The following is a 21,687-nucleotide window of genomic DNA, read 5'->3' as shown; positions in this document are numbered from 1 at the left end:
TTTGCTAATCCAACAATTTGCATAAAACATACACACATTGCAATAGCTGCTGTATGTGTGTATTTATTCTTCTTGATACTCATCTTTCTGACTTCAGTTAGAATTGTGAAAAAAAATTCTTCTAAATTAAAACCGTTTTTGCTATATTTTTTAGTGATTAACCAAAGAACCATAAAATTTGTGTAAATCATGTCCATGGACCTGTAATGATAATCTACATTTAGCTCTTTTATTTCCATTTTCAGCTCACATATTAGTGCAGTTTATACAAAAAGATTCACTTTACCTCCCATTTCCAAACAGCTTGGAGTGAAAGTCAGTGATTTTGTTAACCATAACTGCTTTGGAAAATCAGGAATTCAGGCTGCTTTGGTTTTTATTTGACTTTTTTCTTTTTTATTGCATCTTGGATGTCATTGTTGCAGTAGACATCAGTCTGTGTCCCCACCAGCTTACAGTTTGTCCTTTGCAGTTCGGGGAGCCATTTTATCTTCAGAGGACAGAAAAAAAACAGCCTTGGGGTAAAATAGGAAAAAAATGAATAAAAACAGTATATTAATTTCCTAAGGTTACACATCTAGGAAGTTATAATCTATAATGAAAATATCTTTCTCCAAGAGTAATAATCTTGTGCTGCTCCCAGTAGATTTTCAGAAATTGTTTTTGAAAATGAAATTAGTAAACTTATTACTAACCATAGACTTAATAGTAGCCTAATTTGTTTTTAATTTAACATTTACTGTTCTCTCAAAAACATGTCCTGAAGATCTAACTTTTGAGGATGGATGACAACTTTATTCTGCTGTTTGTAGAAAGCTGTTGAGTCACCCGGGCGAAAAGGGTTACAGTTAAATGGATGACAGTGAGGAATGTTGAAGGATTGGGGTTGTTATCGACAAGACAAGCTCATCTGGGCTCGCTCACACTTAGAGAGGCAGACATGCTCAGCCTGAGAATGCTTGAGCTGACAGGTAGTTCAAGCTGTCATGTGCCTTTGGGTAACCGCTTATCACAGCAGTTTGATTATTTATTTTTTGTCTAAAGATGCTCAGATGGTTCTATTTAATCTGTGACAAAGATTCCCAGAGCAGCTGTGCTTGTCTGTGGTTAAATGTGTTTTATAATTTGGAATTCAAAAACGGCTCTGCTTAAGCTTCTGACAAGAAAAAAAAAGAACAGTCTGGACTTGTTGTTGGTGTAATAGTGTTGCTCTTAACAAATGCTTTTGTATTTTATTCTCAGGGAACTGCTGGAAAATCAGGCCCTAGAGGGCAACGTGGACCAACGGTAAGCATCTCATTAGACTTAAGCTGAACAGATTTTTTTTCTCTGCATATAATATTTCTAAGGTTTATATAAATGTCAGCTTTGTTTAGTTTGGAAGGATTTTTGGTTAATGTGTTTCCAAGAAAATAATCCATTGTTGGTAATTTGTTGAGAGTTATAGTATTATTTTAATTGCTGCACTTTTTTCATTTAATTATTAATTTACTATGAACATAGGGTCCGCGTGGGGGACGTGGAGCAAGAGGACCAACAGGAAAGCCAGGTGCAAAGGTGAGTTTTTTTCAACAGTTGTAACAATTTTGATGCTTAATAGCACAATTATAAACAATAAATCAGTTAGTTGAATCTTCATCACAAGCATTTATCTACTGCTTATAGTAGCTGTTAAAATTACATTTGAAATTTTAAAGCATGAGTGTGCATAATGTTCCTTTTGTTAACTCAGCTAAGATATTCATATTCTACAGTCTTGTTAGTTCTGAGAAGGTTCACAGTCTTCATTCATTCATTTTTCTTTCCCTACAGGGAACGTCAGGCAGTGACGGACCTCCAGGCCCACCTGGAGAGCGGGTTGGTGCTGGATTTTGTTTTATTCTGTAACGTGTATTCTGTTCATACGGTATCTGTGCTGACATTGATATGACATGAAGAGAATCCGGTTGGAACTGAGACTCAAAGGCACTTGAATGTCTTTGCTACATCTGTAGCCAAAGCAACCAGCCGCCATGAAGCGCTGCCTTGACAGTGTGGATGTAATAAGGCATGTGGCCAGTTTGGCTACACCTGAACTTTGGTCATTTTTACAGGCAACATGTCATGAGTTAGCTGCCACTGCTGCTTTTATACTCTTTAATGCCTCACCTAAGACTGAGAAACACATTTAGCATGATTTCAAAGCTTCTTGGTCCTTTATAAACCATATTTTGTTTAACAATAACTATATGAGTGTTAAGACCCCTAGAACGACTTTGGGCTTAAGTGGGATTTTAATGTGGTTCTGCGGTCATGTATGAAAAGGTGGCCTTAAACTGTGAAGGGGATTGGGAGATCTATTTTGAAAAAGATGAGTAAATGAGTTAAAATGTAATTGTGTTCCTTTTCCTTTTACCTTTTAGGGACCTCAAGGACCTCAGGGACCTGTGGGTTTACCCGGACCTAAGGGACCCAATGTAAGTGACTCTTGTCAAACTGTGTGTAAAGTTCACAGTCATTTTGAAAACCGCTTTTGATAATTTCTCTAAATATTATTATATATCTTTGATTTTTGAGAACTGTCAAACTATTTCACCTGCAGGGCCCGCCAGGGAAAGACGGGCTGCCAGGTCATCCTGGACAGAGGGGGGAAACCGTAAGTGGGCTGATTATTTTGTAAATTTACATTTTTGCCCCTTTTCTTTTCCTGGTGCTTTGAAAACTGTGACACCTTAGTAATAGGAATCCTAAGTGGCAAATAGACAGTGTTTAATAAAAACCTAGCTGTGTTTCAGTATCATTAACATACAGTGCTTTAGGTTCTGAATTTTCAGTTTAATTTCTAAACGACCAATCAAATAACAAACCATCACCTATTAATTGATAATATTTTTAAACATTGAAAAAAATTGTTTTGGAAAACGCTTTTCTGTCTAGCTACTACCATTCCAGCATTTTTAAAGTTATTTCACTGGCAGGCTTTCAGCCTGTATTATAATCAAACAACTGGGTGATCAAGTCATCTGCTGACCCACCTACCTGTCAATGGACCTATGAAGTCATCTTTACATGTTATTATAAATATATCTTTACATTGCATTATCAAGCTATCTGTCAGTTGAGCTGTCAAACTATCCATTTGTCTTTTCAGGGTTTCCAAGGAAAGACTGGACCTCCAGGACCTGGAGGGGTGGTTGGACCTCAGGTACATGTGCAGCCAACGGTGCTATGTTTGTCGATCATGTTTTGTCATTAATTGTGTCTATTGCAGAATCATTCACGACCAAAAACGTTAACCAATTTTAAGATAATAAATACATACCTTAAACAGAAATATAATCAAATACAATTAAGAAGCTTTACATTCTTTTTGTTTTTTGTTGTTCTTTTTTGTTCATGGGAAGGCAAAATCTGAAAATTTGTACATTTATCCAATAATGGATTGGTTGAAGTTGTTTGTAAAATCACATCTAGAATACTTGAAAAGTCCCAAAAATATTTGTTTTATTCATCAGATGGCAGCCTTCATGTGATTAAATAATATACTATATTTTTGGCAACATGTGAGTCTATTTTTTCTTGACAGGGACCAACTGGAGAGACAGGACCCAGTGGAGAACGAGGACACCCAGGCACCCCTGGTCCACCTGGAGAGCAAGGCCTGCCAGGGGCTGCAGGAAAAGAGGGAGGAAAGGTAATAAAGAATGCATTTTTTATGATTTTTATTTCAGAGTTGGTCTATCAAACTTTGCATATGATTTAGTAATGTATACGTACAATAGTAATAATGTAGTCACATACATACTAAATCACTATTTCCTTCCTGGCCAATAAATAGACCACTGCAGAGTAAAACCACAAATTAAACCACATATCTTAACTATATCAATTTGTAATGACAGCATTTTGTGGTAATTATTTAAATTAGTCTTTCATCCTGATGGTCAGAAGGTTAAAGTATAGTACTTGAAACCATCTGACTTTCTCTTTTACTTGATTTTTCTTCCTGAAAAGATGATTGATGTTTTTGTTTTTACCTCCTAATGACGGACTTTGTCCCAGATATAGAGCTAATTAAGCTATCATCAGACAACTTTCATTATTCTCTCCACTGGCCTCAAAACATCTGGGTAAAGATACCTGATAGCACTTATTAAACCGATACCTTTCTATTCTGCAGGGTGATCCAGGTCCTCCAGGACATTCTGGCAAGATGGGACCATCTGGGCTGAAAGGTTTCCAAGGGGCAAGAGGTCTCCCAGGAGCAAAGGTACAACATGTTGACATAATTGTGTAGAAAAAAACAATTTTAGATGTACACACAGAAAACCAACCCCCCCATCTTCAGATCGCACCCAGCTTAATTTAGCTCTAAACTGCAATTACAAATCACCAACTGGCACACCTGACGTTAAACTAATGGTACTCGGAAAATTAGTTATAGTTCTAAGATTTTTGGGGAACTCAAATTCATATATATTTAGAGGTTTATGTATTATAATGATAAAAATAATCCCAATATGATTTTCATTTAGACAGCTCTTTCTGTTCCCAAACAAAAAGTTAGTCATTGTGTCTTGCTTTCAGTTTACACTCTTTGCAGCTTTTGGAGCTTATCACATTCACCCCCTCCTGTGGAGAAACCTGTGCTGGTTCTCAGAAGCAGTGGGTGTGAGTGAGAGAAAGTTCAAGGTGTGAGCAGATGGCCATTAGACGCTGACTCAGGATCAGCTTGGGGGACTGTGGCTGAAACCTCATTTCAAGGCTGACCATTAAGACAGCTCATGACAGCACAGGGCAGACTTATTACAGCTGGTATGTTTGTCCCATGTGAGCAGCAGGATGAGTTTCTTTTAATAATGGAAGCACAAACAAAAAATATGAGCAAACAAATGCATGCTCCTGCTCCTTCTTAAAATGATCCCATCTAGAAAAAGAAAGCCACAAGGATCAAGGTGCACACATTTAAAACAAATACACGTTTCAGTCTCTCACTGCACTGTGGAGAATCAGTCAATCCAGCAGTGGCAGTGCCTTTTGGCAGCCTCTGCATCCCCTGGCACTGCTGGAACCTGTGAATTAGCCATTATAATAAAAGTTTTGTTTTCCATATGCAGCCTCAGTCCCCTCCTGTGCTGTGAATCAGCACAGCCTTTGCCATTCTAGGAGCAGTAACTAGACGAGGTGACGAGAGGCTGGAGATAAATGGACATTACATCAACCTGTGACTCACAATCGGATTTTGAAACTTGTCATCTCTTCTTATTCGTTCAGTCCCTTTGAAGCTTGTGTAGTGGCTCATTTTGTGTTGATAGATAATACATCAGCAAGTGAGGCTGTTTTCTAATTCAGTAAATAACTTTACCTACCTACATAAATACCTAATATGCTACCTAAATGTTTTTTTGGATTGTTTTTTTTTTGTTTAAAGAAAGGTTACATTTTTTTCTTCTCAGTATTTATTAAAGTTAGGATTTTGATATTTATTCTACAAAGGGTCCCTCAAACCACAACCTTAAAAGTCTAATTGATATTAAACTAATTTAAATTTGTTGTTATTTAAAATTGTAAAGTTACTACCCTTTGACGGAAATGTACCCAAAATATATCTTTTATGCCTTTCTGGCAAAATAAAAAAAATATCTTATACTCATCCTCATGAATGTCATATAATTGAATCCAGTTTTTTTTCGATCCAATCCGATACCTGGGTAGTCCGATACATCGGCGGATGGGCCGATATCTGATACCGATCCAATTCCACTGTTGAATGAATGATCAATATATCTTGGTTTGTGATTAAAGGCTTTAGCTTGGACATAATAATTGTAAAAAAAAAGGTAATAAATGAACACAGATATAAATTGTATTTTATATTATTTACTATAAGCAGCAAAAAGAAAGAAATAACAGTTCCATGCAAAGTGCACTACATTGGATCTCTGATATCAAATAACCGATATACGATCCAGCTAAATAGTCGATATCAGGGCCAATATCCTATCCAGGTATTAGATCGGCGCATCTCTAATGATTTAAGGGATTTATTTCACCTGTTCTTTTCCAGGTTGATTGATAATGAAACTTAAAGGATTTAAAAATGCAAACAAAATATTAGGGTGCAAGATTCAATTTTCTGTATGTTTTGTAATCTTCTGTAATAATCTATTATAATAGTCTATTAAAAACCTATTGATCCTGTTTAAAAGCTAAACCTGAGCAAAAAAGAAAAACACATTTATGTGAGCTTAGTAATAAATAGTGTAGCCACAGGTACATCCATAAATCCTGTGGATATGGGGTTAACTAGTTCAGATCAAATCTACATTAAATTCAAACGTGCACAAAACAAATTTTCTTTAATTTGTTGCTCTAAAGTTATATGACGAACAGAATATAATCAACCATTCACCTTCTTTCCCAACCAAAGAGAAAGACACTCAGACTAATGTTATGTGTGCATGAGAATCTGACCGAAACTTTGTTTTAGATTATTTATACAGATTTGTAGGTTTTCACAGCTGTTTTTTATTTTGTTGTTTTTTCCCTTTCCTATCACAAATATACAAGTCTAAGGAAAACAGACCATGATTGATTATGTAAACCTAAGGATTGTTAATATTGTTTTTCTGTCTTTTAATTTGTATGATGTTGGTACATTTGAGATATTTTCATGGAGGGAACATTCATTGCATGCTGCTGATTGGCAGAATCTTCACCAATAAATTCAAACTATTATTGTTTTGAAACGTATAGTTTGTCTTTTCAAAGTACAGGAAAAAGAATTTCAGTCACTTTGATCTGTTTAGATGCTATTTCTTCCCATAAAGTCTGTTCAGGTTGATTTATTCTGATTCACATAGGGGCTACCAAAAGTACATTCTCAAACTTTTAAAGAGTTATTTTAACAGTTGCAACCTAGAGTCTTTGAATAGCTTGGAGTGTTGGTCCACAGTGAGCAATATCAGACCTTCTCTTCTCTCTCCTTTCAGGGTCCAGGTGGCTTAAAGGGAGGAGAAGGACCTCAGGGTCCCCCCGGCCCCATCGTAAGTAGCCAGTTACTATGGTTACCTCATCTCTCTTGCTACAGAGATTGCGAGGAAAAGTGTCTTGTGCTTTTGGATAATTGAGCCGCCTGTGCTGCCCACAGCCCCATTCTCTGGTCATTCAGCGGTGCATGTAATGTAAACTGCAGCACAGAGAATGGCTGAACGGGGTGTGGTGTGATTGCTTTCTGTTCCTTCACAGCTTTAATAAGATGTTTTAGAGCAGGTATTCCATATGGCATTTACTTCACTGCTTCAAATCTTTTTTTATTTTAGTATATTTTAGCAAATTTTTATAGAAATTTACTACCCTCGATTATCCTCAATATTGATCTTGAATTCTTCAGAAATCCAACTTAAGCAAGTTTGTCTTATATATATATAAAGATATAGTGTCAGCTGGTAAAACCAAAGAACCTTAGAAATGCATAAACCAAAGCTCATTAAAAGGCCACACAATTTGTTGTGTATTCTTAGTGAAATACAACCTAATCACTGCTTAACTGTCTAATCGAAGAGCAGCTAGTCTTATCCCTGTTGCTTGACTGATTACGGATGTTCTCCTTACACAGCCTTAACGGTTCCTATAGCAACTGTTGGGGCATAGATAGAAGGGCTTCACTTCTTACTCCCCGACCTTTAGATGTTTTGTTTAAACTGTGTTTGACAACAAAACCCCCCCTTTCCTACTCTGCTCTACCTTTTAAAAGTATTAATATTCCTGGAACATTTTTATTTTCTCAATTCTGAAATTGCACTAAATATGTTATCACGTTCTTCCATGTTATACATTCCAACAAATTATTGCAAAAAAAACATGGGATGTGTGGCATGTAAACATATTACACCCTCCTTCATTTGAAACCAATGAATAAAATCTAGACAGCTAATTACCCTCGGAAGTACCTGTGGAATTGAATTCAGCTTAAATGGGAAGGTCCCAGAGATGTTACAAAGGATTAATGATCAACCAACATTGGATTATATAACAATATTGGAACCTTAGTAGTCTTACAGACCGCTGTTCAACCCTTAATATGAAAATTGAAAGAGCATGGCACAACTTCAAACCTACCAAAACATGTCTATTCACCTAAACTGGGAGTTCCCTGGAAAAACCTTTTATAAGAGCTGAGGTTTAGAGCTCAGAGAGGAAAAATATTTTCACAGGGCATCTGTTCAGAAGGCAATTTGGTCATGTCAGAGGAGCCAACTCCTCTGACATTGGAGTTGGCTCAGAGCTCGTCTGCTGCCTCTCTGTGTGTTTCCTGGACGGGGCCGCCTCTTACAGCTGCTTTTTGTATCTCTGCTTCAGTCTCATTGAACCCTGTCGGCCTCAGCAGATGGCTGCTCACACTGAGCCTGGTTCTGCTGGAGGTTTCTTCCTGTTAAAAGGGAGTTTTTCCTCTCCACTGTCACTACAAGCATGCTTAATGTGAGGGATTGCATCTGAGTCAATGAGTCGATGCAATCAACCCGTTTTCCTTAGATAGAAAACTTTGAATCAATTTGACTGTATGATGAACTATGAATTGGCGCTTTAGAAATAAACTGAATTTAATTGAATTGAAATGTTCCCAATATTAAGCTTTTGTGTCCATGTTAAAAATAATACCTCCAGTAGAAATCTAACACTGCACCAATGACACCCCATCCCAGCTGTCAGGCATGGTGGTGGCAGCATGCTGCTTGGATTCTTATTAGAGGATTTAAAAGACTTCAGATATTTTGCCAAAATGATGTTCTAGATCTACAAAAGCCAGAAGAGCACATTTTGAAACAGTGTTTGTATTTGTTAGAATTATAAAAAAAAAAAATAAATAAAAAAACATTCCTACTTACAGGATATTTAACCTCTTGTTTTATATGCCTGTCTGTGTTCTTTGGTCATGTGAAGCATAAGAAAAAAGTAAATAATGACGTTTGTCATTTAAAGTGAAAAATTGTTGAGAAACTTGAAGGGATTTACAAACATCCACCCTTAATTGTTTCAAGCATATTTAAGATTAGCCTTCATGGCTGCAGTTGATCTAGATAAAAAGGCATTGCTAATCATATACATTCCTATCACACGGCAATATTTCACCTTAAAAAAGAAGCAGTTCAAAATCGGCAGAGCAGTTCAAAATGAACTGTGACATTTTTTTTTCTCTGGCCCCTTAGTTAGTGATGCAGGCAACAAAAAGCCCGAAGAGTTGACATCCTATGCATAATCTGACTGACGTGCAGCTTTGAACTCTGTGTCATATTGTTCAACCATTAAATGCGAGCTTTTGATAATTGCCCCCCTGCTTACGAGCTACAGAGCAACTCCAGATTAGATGACAGCCGATATGCATAGCAAAGGATGAAAACATGCTGGATGTGAGGAGTATTTCTCTAAAGGGGCAAAGCCATTCTCAATGCAGTGAGACGTGGTTGTCTTAAATTGGCTTGAAAGTGAGTCCCTGGCTGAATACAGGTGAAATACTACCTCAGTAGCATTGTTATGATGGGAAAATAGGCCAGTGTGCAATGTGAATGCACACAAGAGATCTGATATTTCCCTCTATCGATTGCCTGCCACCGATCGAGCTGCTGTTGTGCTTTGGGGAAGGCTAAGTGTGCTGCATGTGTTTTCTTTTATCCTTGTCCTTTTAGAGGCTTGTGTGTCTAAAAGACCCTGAGAGGGAAGCATTAGCGCAAAACAATAAATATGTACTATAAGTTATGCCACTTGTCTGCTTCTGGCCAAATGGAAAAAAAAAAATACTGGGAGAAGAAGAAGCAGAAAAAAGCTAGTGACATACATTGAGACAAACAAACTAGTGAAGAGTTTTGCGTGTGAGTTTCAGCATTTGTGAGGAGGTTGGCAGCTTCTGGGTGACAGTTTGGAGCTGTGAGTGTGTCACCAGAGAATGACTGTCATGAAATGGGCCAGGAGTATGAGTGCCAGGTGGCAGCTCGCATCAGATGCTGATTCAGTCAATGTGAATCAGGTCATAGCTTTGGCCCTGAACACATGCAAATCAAAGTTTATTGTGTTTATTTTGTTTAAAGCCTGCTCAAAGCCCTCCCTGGGTGAATGGTATCATGATGATGCTCTGTAATATATCAGTAATATGTGAGGTTTAGGACCACCTACGTAGAGATAGAACCCACCTGGGAAAAGTCAGGAGTTGTAAACATGCTGATGTAGGAAAAGAATTGACAACTAGTATTTTTATATACTGTATATATAAAAAAAAAAACTGTTTTCTCACCCCTCGTGGGGTGGTATGTGTCATCCTCAACCTCGGGTCCTCTACCAGAGGCCTGGGAGTTTGAGGGTTCTGCGCAGTATCTTAGCTGTTCCTAGGACTGCGCTCTTCTAGACAGAGACCTCTGATGTTTTACCTGGAATCTGCTGTAGCCACTCTCCCAGTTTGTTAACAAGGTCCGCGTCAGTTGCTAGGGACAACTTGATGACAAATTGGCTACTGGAACAAGATATAGATGGACTAGAGCGGAAACTTGGTACTGATATATGTATAAAGATATTTTGATATTTTTTTCCCCTATACTAATTTTACCGATAAGATTTTTTTGGCCCTGATACTGACACCTGGCTGTGCAGTATTGGCAGATACCGATACCATCCGTTTGAAATTGCTGTGTGTGTGTATATATATGAAGAACTTCATACTACTTGGATGTGAAATAATCGCCATCATGGCTTTGTCAAGCTGCTGCTTACCTTTGTGAAGCAGAAAAAAGACTAATACAAAGTGAATCCAGTAGAACTTTTTATTGCCTACCTGGAATGGGTTTTGTCAGTACTCACCAATACCGATACCACCATTTTAGTTCTGGATCGGGGCCACGCCCAATACTGGTATCTGTATCGGTGCAACACTAACTAGTATATTTTTTTTTATTTAACATGAGGAACGTCTTTTTAGTGGGGTTCCTAAGAAGAAAGGAATATTATATTTTAAAGAACTTTTAAAAATAAACTATATACAGCACAGTATAAATAATGGTCTCATTACCTTTTTGTATAACTTTAAATGACACACATGCTGTTCCACAGCTATTACTAAGTCATTGCTTCTTTGTAATTGAGTCATGTGAGGATAGTTATTTTGTTAGCAAATAACATTAAAATATCCAAGAATAGAATTCAATAGAATAGAAAATCCCTTTATTGTTCCACAATGGGGAAATTGTGATGTTTCAGCAGCAGGTTATAGCAGAAGTTCTCACACAATGTGGACCTTAGAAAATAAACAAATTAAATACTGTACTGTACATTGCTTTTACAGTATAAATACTCTCTATCTATAGAATAGATAAGAAATAAACAGTTGTGGACATTTTTACATGGATTTTTAATCAATGCAACAACACCAGAGATGTGCAAAAAATGACAGCAGCATGTTATTTAACTGACTAAGACAGAAACTGTGCAAAAATCAGCATTAATGTAACAACTGTTCCAACCAAAGTAAACGGGAGTAGTATTGCTTAAACAAGTCCTCTCAAACCTTTTATGCTTCAAGAAAAATGGGAGCTGTTTTCATTGGTGTGTTGAGTGTCTTTAAATTGTATGTTAAATATGGTCTTTGATGACAGGGTTCCCCTGGCGAGAGAGGCCCTGCTGGTCCTGGAGGTCCTATTGGTCAGACAGGACGCAACGGCCCGCAAGGACCACCAGGCCCTGCTGGAGAAAAGGGAGCCCCTGTGAGTTTGTTTATCCTCTCTTTACTTAGCAACACTTTTTTCCTTAAAGTTTTCAAGGTATCATCAAATGACTTTGATAAATGCCTCTCACAGGGAGAGAAAGGTCCCATGGGTCCAGCTGGCCGTGACGGCATTCAAGGTCCGGTAGGTCTTCCTGGCCCAGCTGGTCCTCAGGGTCCCCCAGGAGAGGATGGTGATAAGGTAAAGTAAATGTGGAATTCTGAGGTTTCACAAATCCATAATCTTTTTTATCAAAAAACACACAGGCAAAACCAGAGGCTGTGTTTTAGGATTTTCATTTACATCTTCATTTGTGAGTTATGCTAATAATATCCTCCATCAACAGTGCCTTTCAAAAGTTTAAAAGTCCTGATTATTTTAAAAGTTGTATCAATTTTGGCCTTTATTTTGATCCAACATTCTTTTTTGGGCTAATAATATAACATACAACTTTGATAGATTTTTGAAACAGTTATATGGTGCAATAATTCAAATTTATTGTGATTCAACTCAAAACAAAACAGAGGCTTAAATTTTACAGCCACCCTAAAATGACCATAAATGGATCCTGACAAGTATGGGAGGAACTGCATGCTTTTTGTGTCTATTAATAAGGTCCTGGATAGAAACGTCACTCGTTTAGTTGGTTTCTTGACCTGGATCTGACTAGTCCATGTATTTTCAATGAAGTTGAGATTGGGGCATTTTTTTAAGCTTAATTTTTGCTTGCTTTGTCCATATCATTGCCCTTTTTAAAATGTGTTTAGGATTAATATTCAGTCTGAAAGCCAAGTTTAGTTTTCTTTTTAGTTTCTGCAAGTATCATGTTGACTGTTTGTGAAGTTGAATATTTTTTCAGGATCCCATTAATTTGGTACAATGCACCATTAAAACAAACTTTAGGAAAGCCTCTTAGAGAGATTCAACCATCCTCATCACAAAGGGTGTAATATTCTTAGGTTTCAAAGCTTCACATTGTCTTATTAAAACATTCTCTTTGTTGATGAAAAGCTTTCTGTTTTCCTCCACTGACTATAAACCTTTTCTCCAGAAAAAAAAAAATTATGTTGGGGAGGCTGCAAATTTTTATTGTGGTTGTGTATTCAACACTCTCTTAGGTTACCGGGATGTTAAGGTAGCTTCTCTTTGGACAAAGACACAACTGACCACTTATCTTCCACTTCATGATAGACTTGAGCCTTGGTGGTATCTGGGACATCCTAAACATCTTAACCAGTTTCCTGTCATCAAAGGTGCACTTTGGATCAGTTGATTTTAGAAAATTTATGCAGACTAAAGGGTCCTTGAAAAGCCTTTACCTTGATCGTATTAAAGATATAAGCAGGTAACCAGCAGAGATGGATAATCCAGGTCCACAAGATAAAAAACACTGTACGGGATTTATTTGAAACCATTTGCATTTCCAGCTCCGCAATACAGACTGGGGATTAATCACCTGGTTAAATGAGAAGGATTAAGGAAAATTAGGCAGAGATTTACTGACTGGACCTGGATGATCCCCCTCCGGTACTTTAAGGGGAGACACCGGCATAGGAGACAATTCATCCTACAATCTGAGGATCCAACTCAGACCATCTAAGTTGTGTCTTTGGGCAAAACCCTTCACCTGAGTTGCCTACTAATTCTTCCTGCCTGCAGCTATAAACACCTAAAAAAAAAAAACTGGTTAAAAAAACTGAGTTACTGCAACATTTAATTTTCCTCTGGGATTAATAAAGTCTTTTTTTTTAATTAATTGATGGTGGACGTAGGGCCCAGTGGCCCCCATGTACAGCAGTCCCTATCTATGTCAGTAAGCTTCTGAGCTGCTGTGGCTACAGTGTTGCTCATGACCATGTGTGCATTAATGATATAGTGTAAATAGCTTCAGGGGTCCTTGAACTTGATAAGGGTCTTTTTAATCATTTAAATGAACACCAAAACCTCTGCAAACAATAGTGATCAAATAACGAACCAGAGTTACGTATAGCAGAAGTTGATGGTAAAGAAGCATGTGTTGTTTATCTGCAGGGAAAGTTCATTTCGATATGTGTGGGCTGTGAGTTTATAAATTATTTATAATTGAACTTTTGGAAGTTTATATAAAATTAACTTAAAAAAAGATAGTGGTGCATCTATATTTTTATTTTTTATTAAATGATACATATTATTATTCTACTTTGAAAAAAAAAATTATTTGCAATAATGAAAGGCCAAAATTAATATCACTTTCATGTTTAATAAAGCAGGTATGCAAACACTGTTTGCAAACTTATGACGAGCACTGTTTTTATTTTAAAAAATAATATAAAAATTATTATAATTAATGCATATTAGCACATGTTTTTTGTTTGACTTTGCAAGATGCAGCTTTATACTGCTGCCAAGCGTAAGCCAGTTTTATGCATCATGAGAACTGAGCAGGATTTAGACAGCTGCATGTGCTGAATCAGAATCTTGTTTACACACAATGTTTACCCCTAGGCTACACCCACACTGGTTAAACTGAGCCACAGATCATAATTTTTTTTACATTTGTAACCATCACACCTACTAAAGTCATGTCTTCTATCACACATTTTTATCAATCATAGTAGCACCAATGGGGTGAGACGGGCAGCCAATCAATTAATTGAAAGCACTCGCCCAAGGTCTTCCTGGGCCAATCAAATTAGAATCTCTTGAGAATATTTTTGTGAGAAATCCTGATAAAGGTGACACTTGAAGATATTGAACTTAGAATAAACATGCAAGGCAGGAGGTTTCTAAGATGTTAAGGAGAGATATGAGAGCTTTTGTGAATGTGTGTGTTGGAACACAGGGAGAAGTTGGCGGACCTGGACAGAAGGGAAGCAAAGGAGACAAGGGTGAACTAGTGAGTTCTTATTACTGCACTTCTTTGATTACATTTTGTATTGAGTTTTTTTTTTTTTTTGAAAACTTTAAGTTTAATCCATGCATCATGTTGGTTGAGCAAAAAGAGAATATCTGTACTGTTGATTTTAATACAACTTTTTCCTTATTGTGTGACATTACGACCACAAGTATAAACAGATTTTAATTGGATTTAGCAAATGTTGAAAGAAGTAAATGATTGCTAAATACTGTAAGGTGATAAATAAAAACCTGAAATATTTTCTGTACATTTGGATTCAGTCAACTTCATTTTGAAACTCCAATAAAAAAACTTGTGTATTTATTACCCCCCGGAAGTCATACAATTAGTAAAGAGTGTATTTGGGCAGTTTAATAAAAGCATAAATTCAGCTGTTTTGTGAGAGCTTCAGTAGTTTGATAAAGAACATTAGGGATCAACCAGCTTTATGAAGACCAAAGAGCACAGCAGAAAAGTTGTACTTTAAAGCTATATCTGTAACAGACTTTTATATTTCTTAAAAAAACAGTTTGAGTTTATAATTTTAGAAAGAAAAGAATATGCCTAAGCAGCAACATTCATAGAAGATTAGGCCAGTTTTAGCTCTGATCAGAGATTAACCCAAATGCCAATGGTACATCTAGAAAAACGGAATCAGAAATTGATGAGCGGAGTTAATGAGCTTCATTCTCCAAAAATGAGAGTGGAGCTAGAATGTAAGTATAATTAAATGCTCATCTAATATTTAAATCTTTCTTGATGCAGGAATGTATCAATTCTGGGGAGGGTCAGAAAGGGGCAAACAAAAAAAGCTTTGCGCTATTTTTAAAATGTGAAAAACTTTTGTCTGTGAGTAGCTGCTCCACTTGTTTTGCTTAAGCACCTTTGGACACAGTAACAATGAAGAGCAAGGTGCTTTAGTCAGGTAAAACCAGAACAAACCTGGAGCTTATAATAATATTTCTGGCCCTAAATACATGGCAATCGGCTACATTTACATGTGCAAAATTTCCCCGACTGATCTAAACCTGGTTAATTGGAAATCCTGAATCACTGTTTACATGGACACTAAATAAAATGATCCGATCATGACCTGTTTTTACATGTTCCAAGCGTTAGATCAGAGTAAATCATTTAACTCTGTGTGGAACCGTCTAATTTTCTAGAAACGCTTTGGTAGTAGAATAAACGGCCTGTTTTGTAAACAAACTCATCCTCAACTCTTCAGTTGTGTCTGTTGCTGTAGTTTTTTTTTCCATTATAGACCATCACATGTTTGTAACCATACTTTTGTTTTTGGATGTAATTGTAGTTAAGGGCTCAGCAGTACCTTATTCGAATGCTCCTTCACTAAAAGGGTACAGGGCAGGATGATATGTTCATCCGGACATTTCATTAAGAGCTACCTCCTCCACCGAGGACCAGGAGCCAGCAGATTAAGGTTAGGAGTAAAGAGGAAAAACGTCACGCTGTTGTTGCACACATGTGCTGTGGAGATTATTTTAGTCTGAAGATCCCAATGGGTGTGTAAATGGTGCCAATCGGAAAGGTGATCAGAAAAAAAACTCTTCTCTGTTTTTGACTGAAATTTCTTCCGAAACAGATGAGAATCATCAGTCTGACATGACAAATACAGTCTGGTTATTTATGTCCATGTAAATGTAAGTGAGAGGCTAAATGTACAGACTTACATTAAAATGATTTTGATTATATCATAGTATTAAGTTACAATACAATTAATTGAGTCCACCTTCATTCTGTAGAAAGAGATCAAATAGATCTTAATTGAGACTTTCCATCTAATCTAAGTGTTCAGTTTTTCTGTGCAACATTTTTGCGTTGACTACTATAATGTTTTGTTATCATCTGGTATAGCAGCCTTGTTTTTTGCCTTTTTCCTTTAGGGTCCACCTGGCTCAACAGGTCTCCAGGGGGTGATTGGAGCTCCCGGTCCAGCTGTAAGTATCTCATCCTCTGAGCTATTAAAATTCACCATATTAAATATTAACAGTTAGACTTAGTTGACTTTAAAATTTTAACTTTCATGTATTTTATATTCAGTAAGCAAGCACCCAGTTTGACATAGGCTCCAAAGAGATAGTTAACTTTGCAGGTGTATCAGTATTCCCTGCCAATATCCTCTTCATATTTTCAAAAAGGGCTTCCAGCTTCTTTTTTTTTTTTTTGCTTTGCAGCTCATGGATGGTTAAAAAATATGATGCCAAAAAAATAGCTGTTCAAATAATGCTTGCCCCTGGCTGCAAAACAAACAAAAAAACAACAATAAATTACCTGGGACTGGAAATGTTTACTCTTATCAAGGTCTCATCAAGACAGGGAGTGTTTATTTAAATCAAAGGGCTGCAAAACTCTAAGCTCCTTGGAAAATATGCAGTTCTTAGATGATGTTAACGGAATTATAAGTGGATTACAAATTTTATCTGGTCATGGTAAGGCATGATAAAAATTGGAATTTGTACTCTGCAACATATAGAGCAAAGTGTTATATACTATGAGAATAAATGAGTGTAAAGCTAAAAAAAAATAAAAAAATAATAATCCAATATACTGACATAAATACTACCAGCAGGTGTTAACTTAAATTTTTTTTTTGTCAGGTATTGTTGATAGTTTTGTGTTTATGTTTTTCCATCATACTTTTGAAAGTTGACCTCAGGCTCTTAGCAGAGTTATGTTCTTCTGATTTTTTAGGGATGATTAGCCAGACAACACTGGGATTAAATGGTTGCTTTAGCCAGGGTCACAGGATGAGATCAAATCATCCCTCATTCTCTAACCAGTGACCTTGATTTCCCAGGCCAAACAACTTTCCACCACTATTTTCTTTTCATCCTTACTCTTTCTGCAGAACTTGTGTGGAATTGCTCCTCTTGGACTGACTTGACCGACTCTTTACAAACAAAAAACAAACAAAACTAATGATGGTTTACCTGCCGGCTTGCAAATCTTTCTTATATATTAGTTAAATTATCAGAAAATGCTGCAGAACCTCCTCCACCAGGACAGTGATCTATTCTACATTAGCTGGTGGCTTCAGGGGGGGCTGAGCAGCTCATTGCTAAAATAATAAGGCTTCACCAACCATTCCATGAAGCATATACTGTCTGCAGGGCCATGTGGGGGCTGTAGTATACCAGCTTAGACAGATTGCTCTAAGTGCACCCATGCTGAATAGAAAATTATTTAACAGTTGCTTTTCCTGACAAGTCAATCTGCTTATGCGCATTCCGTTCTTCACAAGTGAACTCTTACTCATGCTATGTAGTCCTGGCTGAATTTGGTCTCATTAAAACATGTTTTTAGATCATTATGTGTATTATGGGCACACATTTTTTATTTAGGAAATCACTAGTTTTAAGTAGAAATAAATGTTCTTCTAAAATGTTCAACATTTTAGTCAAAGATGGGATAACCGTATAACAAATGGATGGGTTAAGCTATATACTTCCATAATAAATATTTGATTTGAAAAAAACAAATATTGATTTTTCTTAAATTATTATTAACAGTATTTCTTTAGGATTAGTCCTACAAACAAAATTATTGTGTGGTTTTTATTTCTGTTTGGTTTAAGCTGGGTTTGAACATAGGGAAATCTAATACAGTAACTAGTCTTTTATATTTATTTTTTGCAGCTATCCCTAACGCATTAGTTTGTCTGACAGAGCTGTAGTAGCTAATACAGTCTCTCTTTTCATTGAAAAAGATAAAAACACTTTGATTGCCAAGGAAAAACTGATCCCTGTGCAGAACACTATAAATTATCAATATACTTTTACTTAGGATTGGATTGACACTATTGTTAATTTAGGTATAGGCCAATGTATACTTATCTTATACTTCTACATTGCTTGTGATGCTGAATACAAACTTTTGCATTGTGCTGGTACACCTTTAAGGTGTTAGGGTCTGACTTAAAACAAGTGTGCTGCAGAACTGAAATAAATAAGTTCAAGCACGTGGGTGAAATGAATGCTATGAAGTTGACTGACAGGACAGAATTTAAATTTTTTAAAATGTAACCCACACAGCTCTGCTTCAAATCTCCACAAAGTTAGATTTGCTTCTTGTTTCTCACAATTTTTTGTCACTTTTTCTGTATTTTTCCAAAGCTGTGCTCGTTTTCCCCATAATCACCTAACATTTCTCTCTAAACTGTTCTGCATTCAGCACCATCGCCTGAGGCTCCCTACATGTCCCAGGGCTCTGCAAGAGCTCCTAAAGCACTTTCAAGTGCTGACACGTGTTTGAACTGAAAACTCCCTGTCTGTCAGCACTTCACTCTTTCCCTACAGTATCCTCTTTCTACCCTTCGCAGGTCGATGTACCTCTGACTTCACAGAAGTCAGCATCTTTCACCATAGCCCTGTGGCAGTTCTTTTCTGCATCTTGTATTTTCCTGGAGAGACTCACTAGTCAGGGAGCCTTCTGGTAGCACAGTAAAAAGGACACATTATTGACTTGCTGCGTCACCCTTGGCCACTTTTGGTTTGACTTTTGGTGTTAGACATTGAATCTCGAAAGGATGAAATAGTTTTCACCATGTAGCTTCACTGTAGAGTCTAAATTGCCTTTCACAATTTGCATTTGGGTGGGGGACGATGCCACAGATCTGATACCTGTATTGGATATCATCTCTGATATTGACTAATTAGCTGGATTGCATGTCAGTAATTTGATATTGGATTCAGTTTACATGAAACTGTTATTTCTTTCTTCTTGCTGCTTATATGTTAATGAATAATATTAACCCTATTTATATGAGGGTAAATTTATTATGTTTTTTTTTTTAACAACAAACATTTATGTCAAGGCTAAAGCCTTCACTTACATGGCAAGATAAGTGGTTCATTCATTCAACAGCTGATATCGATACTGGCCGATACGCTCAGGTATTGGATTGGGTTAGAAAAATCTGAACTGTCCATCTTTAGTTGGCACAATAATTACTGTAATGGTAAAATGATAATGACCTATATCTGCTTGGTTTTGGTTGGTCTAGCTCCCTTGGGACTGGATCCATAACTTGGCCTATTAGGCTACACACAGTAGTGTGGATGGGCTGAGTATCCTACATCTTCTCTGCCCTGGGATTCTACTCTTTTGCCTCAGAGACAACCCACCTCTGTGTATGGCTGCCCTTAGTGATGCCTTGTGTCTTCTGTGGCTTTTCAGAGCCAGATCTGCCTTTAGTTGGCTGCTCTAATTGCTGTAGGTGGCAGAAATCTTTCTGCTCTCGCCACTCTTACAGTACATCTAGTCACCTTCTGGTGACCAACTTTCTCACTTATTCCCACTGAACACAACCACACTTTAAGTCTAAACACTGAATCACCCACCCACACATATAAAAGCACCCACATACCAACACACAAATGATACATATTTTTGAAACTCTGATGAAACACATGCCTACCTACTTTAATGCTAAGTCAATCATGCAGTTAGGATACCTACCATGTTGAGATATCTTTGTTGTAGACCAAAGGTCCCCTAGCACATATAGGCAACCATCTTCTCTATGAGTTGACCAAAATGCAGCGACAGGACACATAAAAGACATATATAGATTAATCCCTTTGGGAAACTAATGTTCAATTTTGGAAAAGTTTCAGTACCACTGTGAAAATGCTACATCTCACAAACACAAAGTTTTAGAATGCTAAGGCTAGATAAAGCCCATAAGCTTTCTAAAATATGCCATGTATTTGCAAAATCCTTCCTTTTCTATGTGAGTTCACATATACGTTTTAACCTTGAAGTGTATTAAGGATAAACCCTATTTGAGTGGTTGAATTTGCTGCAGCTACAGCTAATGAGATTTTATGAACCCTGCCCTCCCACAGGGCAGTGATGGTGAGCCTGGGCCAAGAGGACAGCAGGGCATGTTTGGCCAAAAAGGAGATGAAGGACCCAGAGGATTTCCAGGGCTGCCGGGACCTATCGGACTGCAGGCAAGTGTCCACAAAATCTGCTGCTTTTTTAGTTCCACATTTTTAGCTGTCGGACTCATATTTTGAAAAACAAGACATGCAATTCACGTTAACCACTGTCCCATTGGGTATGCATATGGCTTTTCCCCTGTTGAAGCCATCTAATGCAATAAGACTTACTGCAAACTGCTTTAAACCTATAGCAATTCATCTCCCTGTTTATAATAAATCAAGACAGATCGTATTTTATTAATGCGACTTTGACACCCAATAACACTTTATTTACCTCTAAGTTAATAATGCTTTACCCGCTCAAGGACATTCCTTAGTATAGGTGGGGCTAAAATACAGCACTATTGTCAACATTTTGGTGTTTTCTGTTTGGATTTCGATTCAAATTAATTTAAATCCATGCAGTAAACTTCAATCCCACAGTGTCCTTGGTCCAAAAAATATGATAAACCACTTAAAGCTGTCAAATCTGCTCTTCCACGTCGTCTCTTATGAACATCACACATAAGTTTAATTTCCAAGGGATCTAAAGCACCACATGCTTTCTGCATTGAAGGCACAGAGGGGAGAGTGATCTGAGGGCTTTTAACAATAATGGATTCACAGTTTTGTTTTCAAGCTTAACACACTTTTAGCTGTATTTCTCTTTATTTTCCATGACAGCAGTCAATTGATTTGTGTCGCTGTCACAACAGAGTACCATATTTTCTCATTTGAAAATAAAAGCTTGATGCAATACACAAAGTGTGCACCCTGAATTTATGCATTCCACTCAGGGATTTTTAGTATATGACAACCTGTAGGTTATGGGGACTATTAGTTCAACCATCTAAAAAAGTTATAGAGGAAAGCTAAGTTTTGATCTACGTTTGAAGATTCAGTGGAGGTATAAATAACTGTGCTACAGGCCATTTTTTAAACACAGTTGTTTCTTTACATGGGATTTAAGTAAAATTAAATTATGGGATATTTTTTCAATGTGAGATTCTGTGGTTTTAGTAAAACAGGAGTTGATGCCAGCCTTAATCCAACACTGTGCATAATGAAAGCAACATCAAAGAGCAAAAAATTTAAAACAGTTTTCATGCATGCATGGCATTTCTTTATATGTAGAAAGGGT

General features: G+C 37.0%; 1 protein-coding gene across 1 annotated transcript in view; it reads left to right on the top strand.

The window, feature by feature from the left end:
* Positions 1 to 21,687, top strand: part of LOC107099952 (collagen alpha-1(XI) chain-like) — a 102,987-nt gene that overhangs the window by 62,309 nt on the left and 18,991 nt on the right. Inside the window, exons 33-46 of the mRNA XM_015398282.1 lie at positions 1,243 to 1,287; positions 1,504 to 1,557; positions 1,813 to 1,857; positions 2,403 to 2,456; positions 2,582 to 2,635; positions 3,131 to 3,184; positions 3,566 to 3,673; positions 4,160 to 4,249; positions 6,972 to 7,025; positions 11,619 to 11,726; positions 11,820 to 11,927; positions 14,548 to 14,601; positions 16,506 to 16,559; positions 20,469 to 20,576. Coding sequence (XP_015253768.1) covers positions 1,243 to 1,287; positions 1,504 to 1,557; positions 1,813 to 1,857; positions 2,403 to 2,456; positions 2,582 to 2,635; positions 3,131 to 3,184; positions 3,566 to 3,673; positions 4,160 to 4,249; positions 6,972 to 7,025; positions 11,619 to 11,726; positions 11,820 to 11,927; positions 14,548 to 14,601; positions 16,506 to 16,559; positions 20,469 to 20,576 — 990 coding nt within the window. The remainder of the gene's footprint in view (positions 1 to 1,242; positions 1,288 to 1,503; positions 1,558 to 1,812; positions 1,858 to 2,402; positions 2,457 to 2,581; positions 2,636 to 3,130; positions 3,185 to 3,565; positions 3,674 to 4,159; positions 4,250 to 6,971; positions 7,026 to 11,618; positions 11,727 to 11,819; positions 11,928 to 14,547; positions 14,602 to 16,505; positions 16,560 to 20,468; positions 20,577 to 21,687) is intronic.

Source organism: Cyprinodon variegatus, unplaced genomic scaffold (assembly GCF_000732505.1).
Source record: "Cyprinodon variegatus isolate N-32 unplaced genomic scaffold, C_variegatus-1.0 Scaffold922, whole genome shotgun sequence".
Taxonomy (NCBI): Eukaryota; Metazoa; Chordata; class Actinopteri; order Cyprinodontiformes; family Cyprinodontidae; genus Cyprinodon; species Cyprinodon variegatus.
Note: the sequence above shows the minus strand (reverse complement) of the source record. Positions and strands in the feature narration are given on the sequence as shown.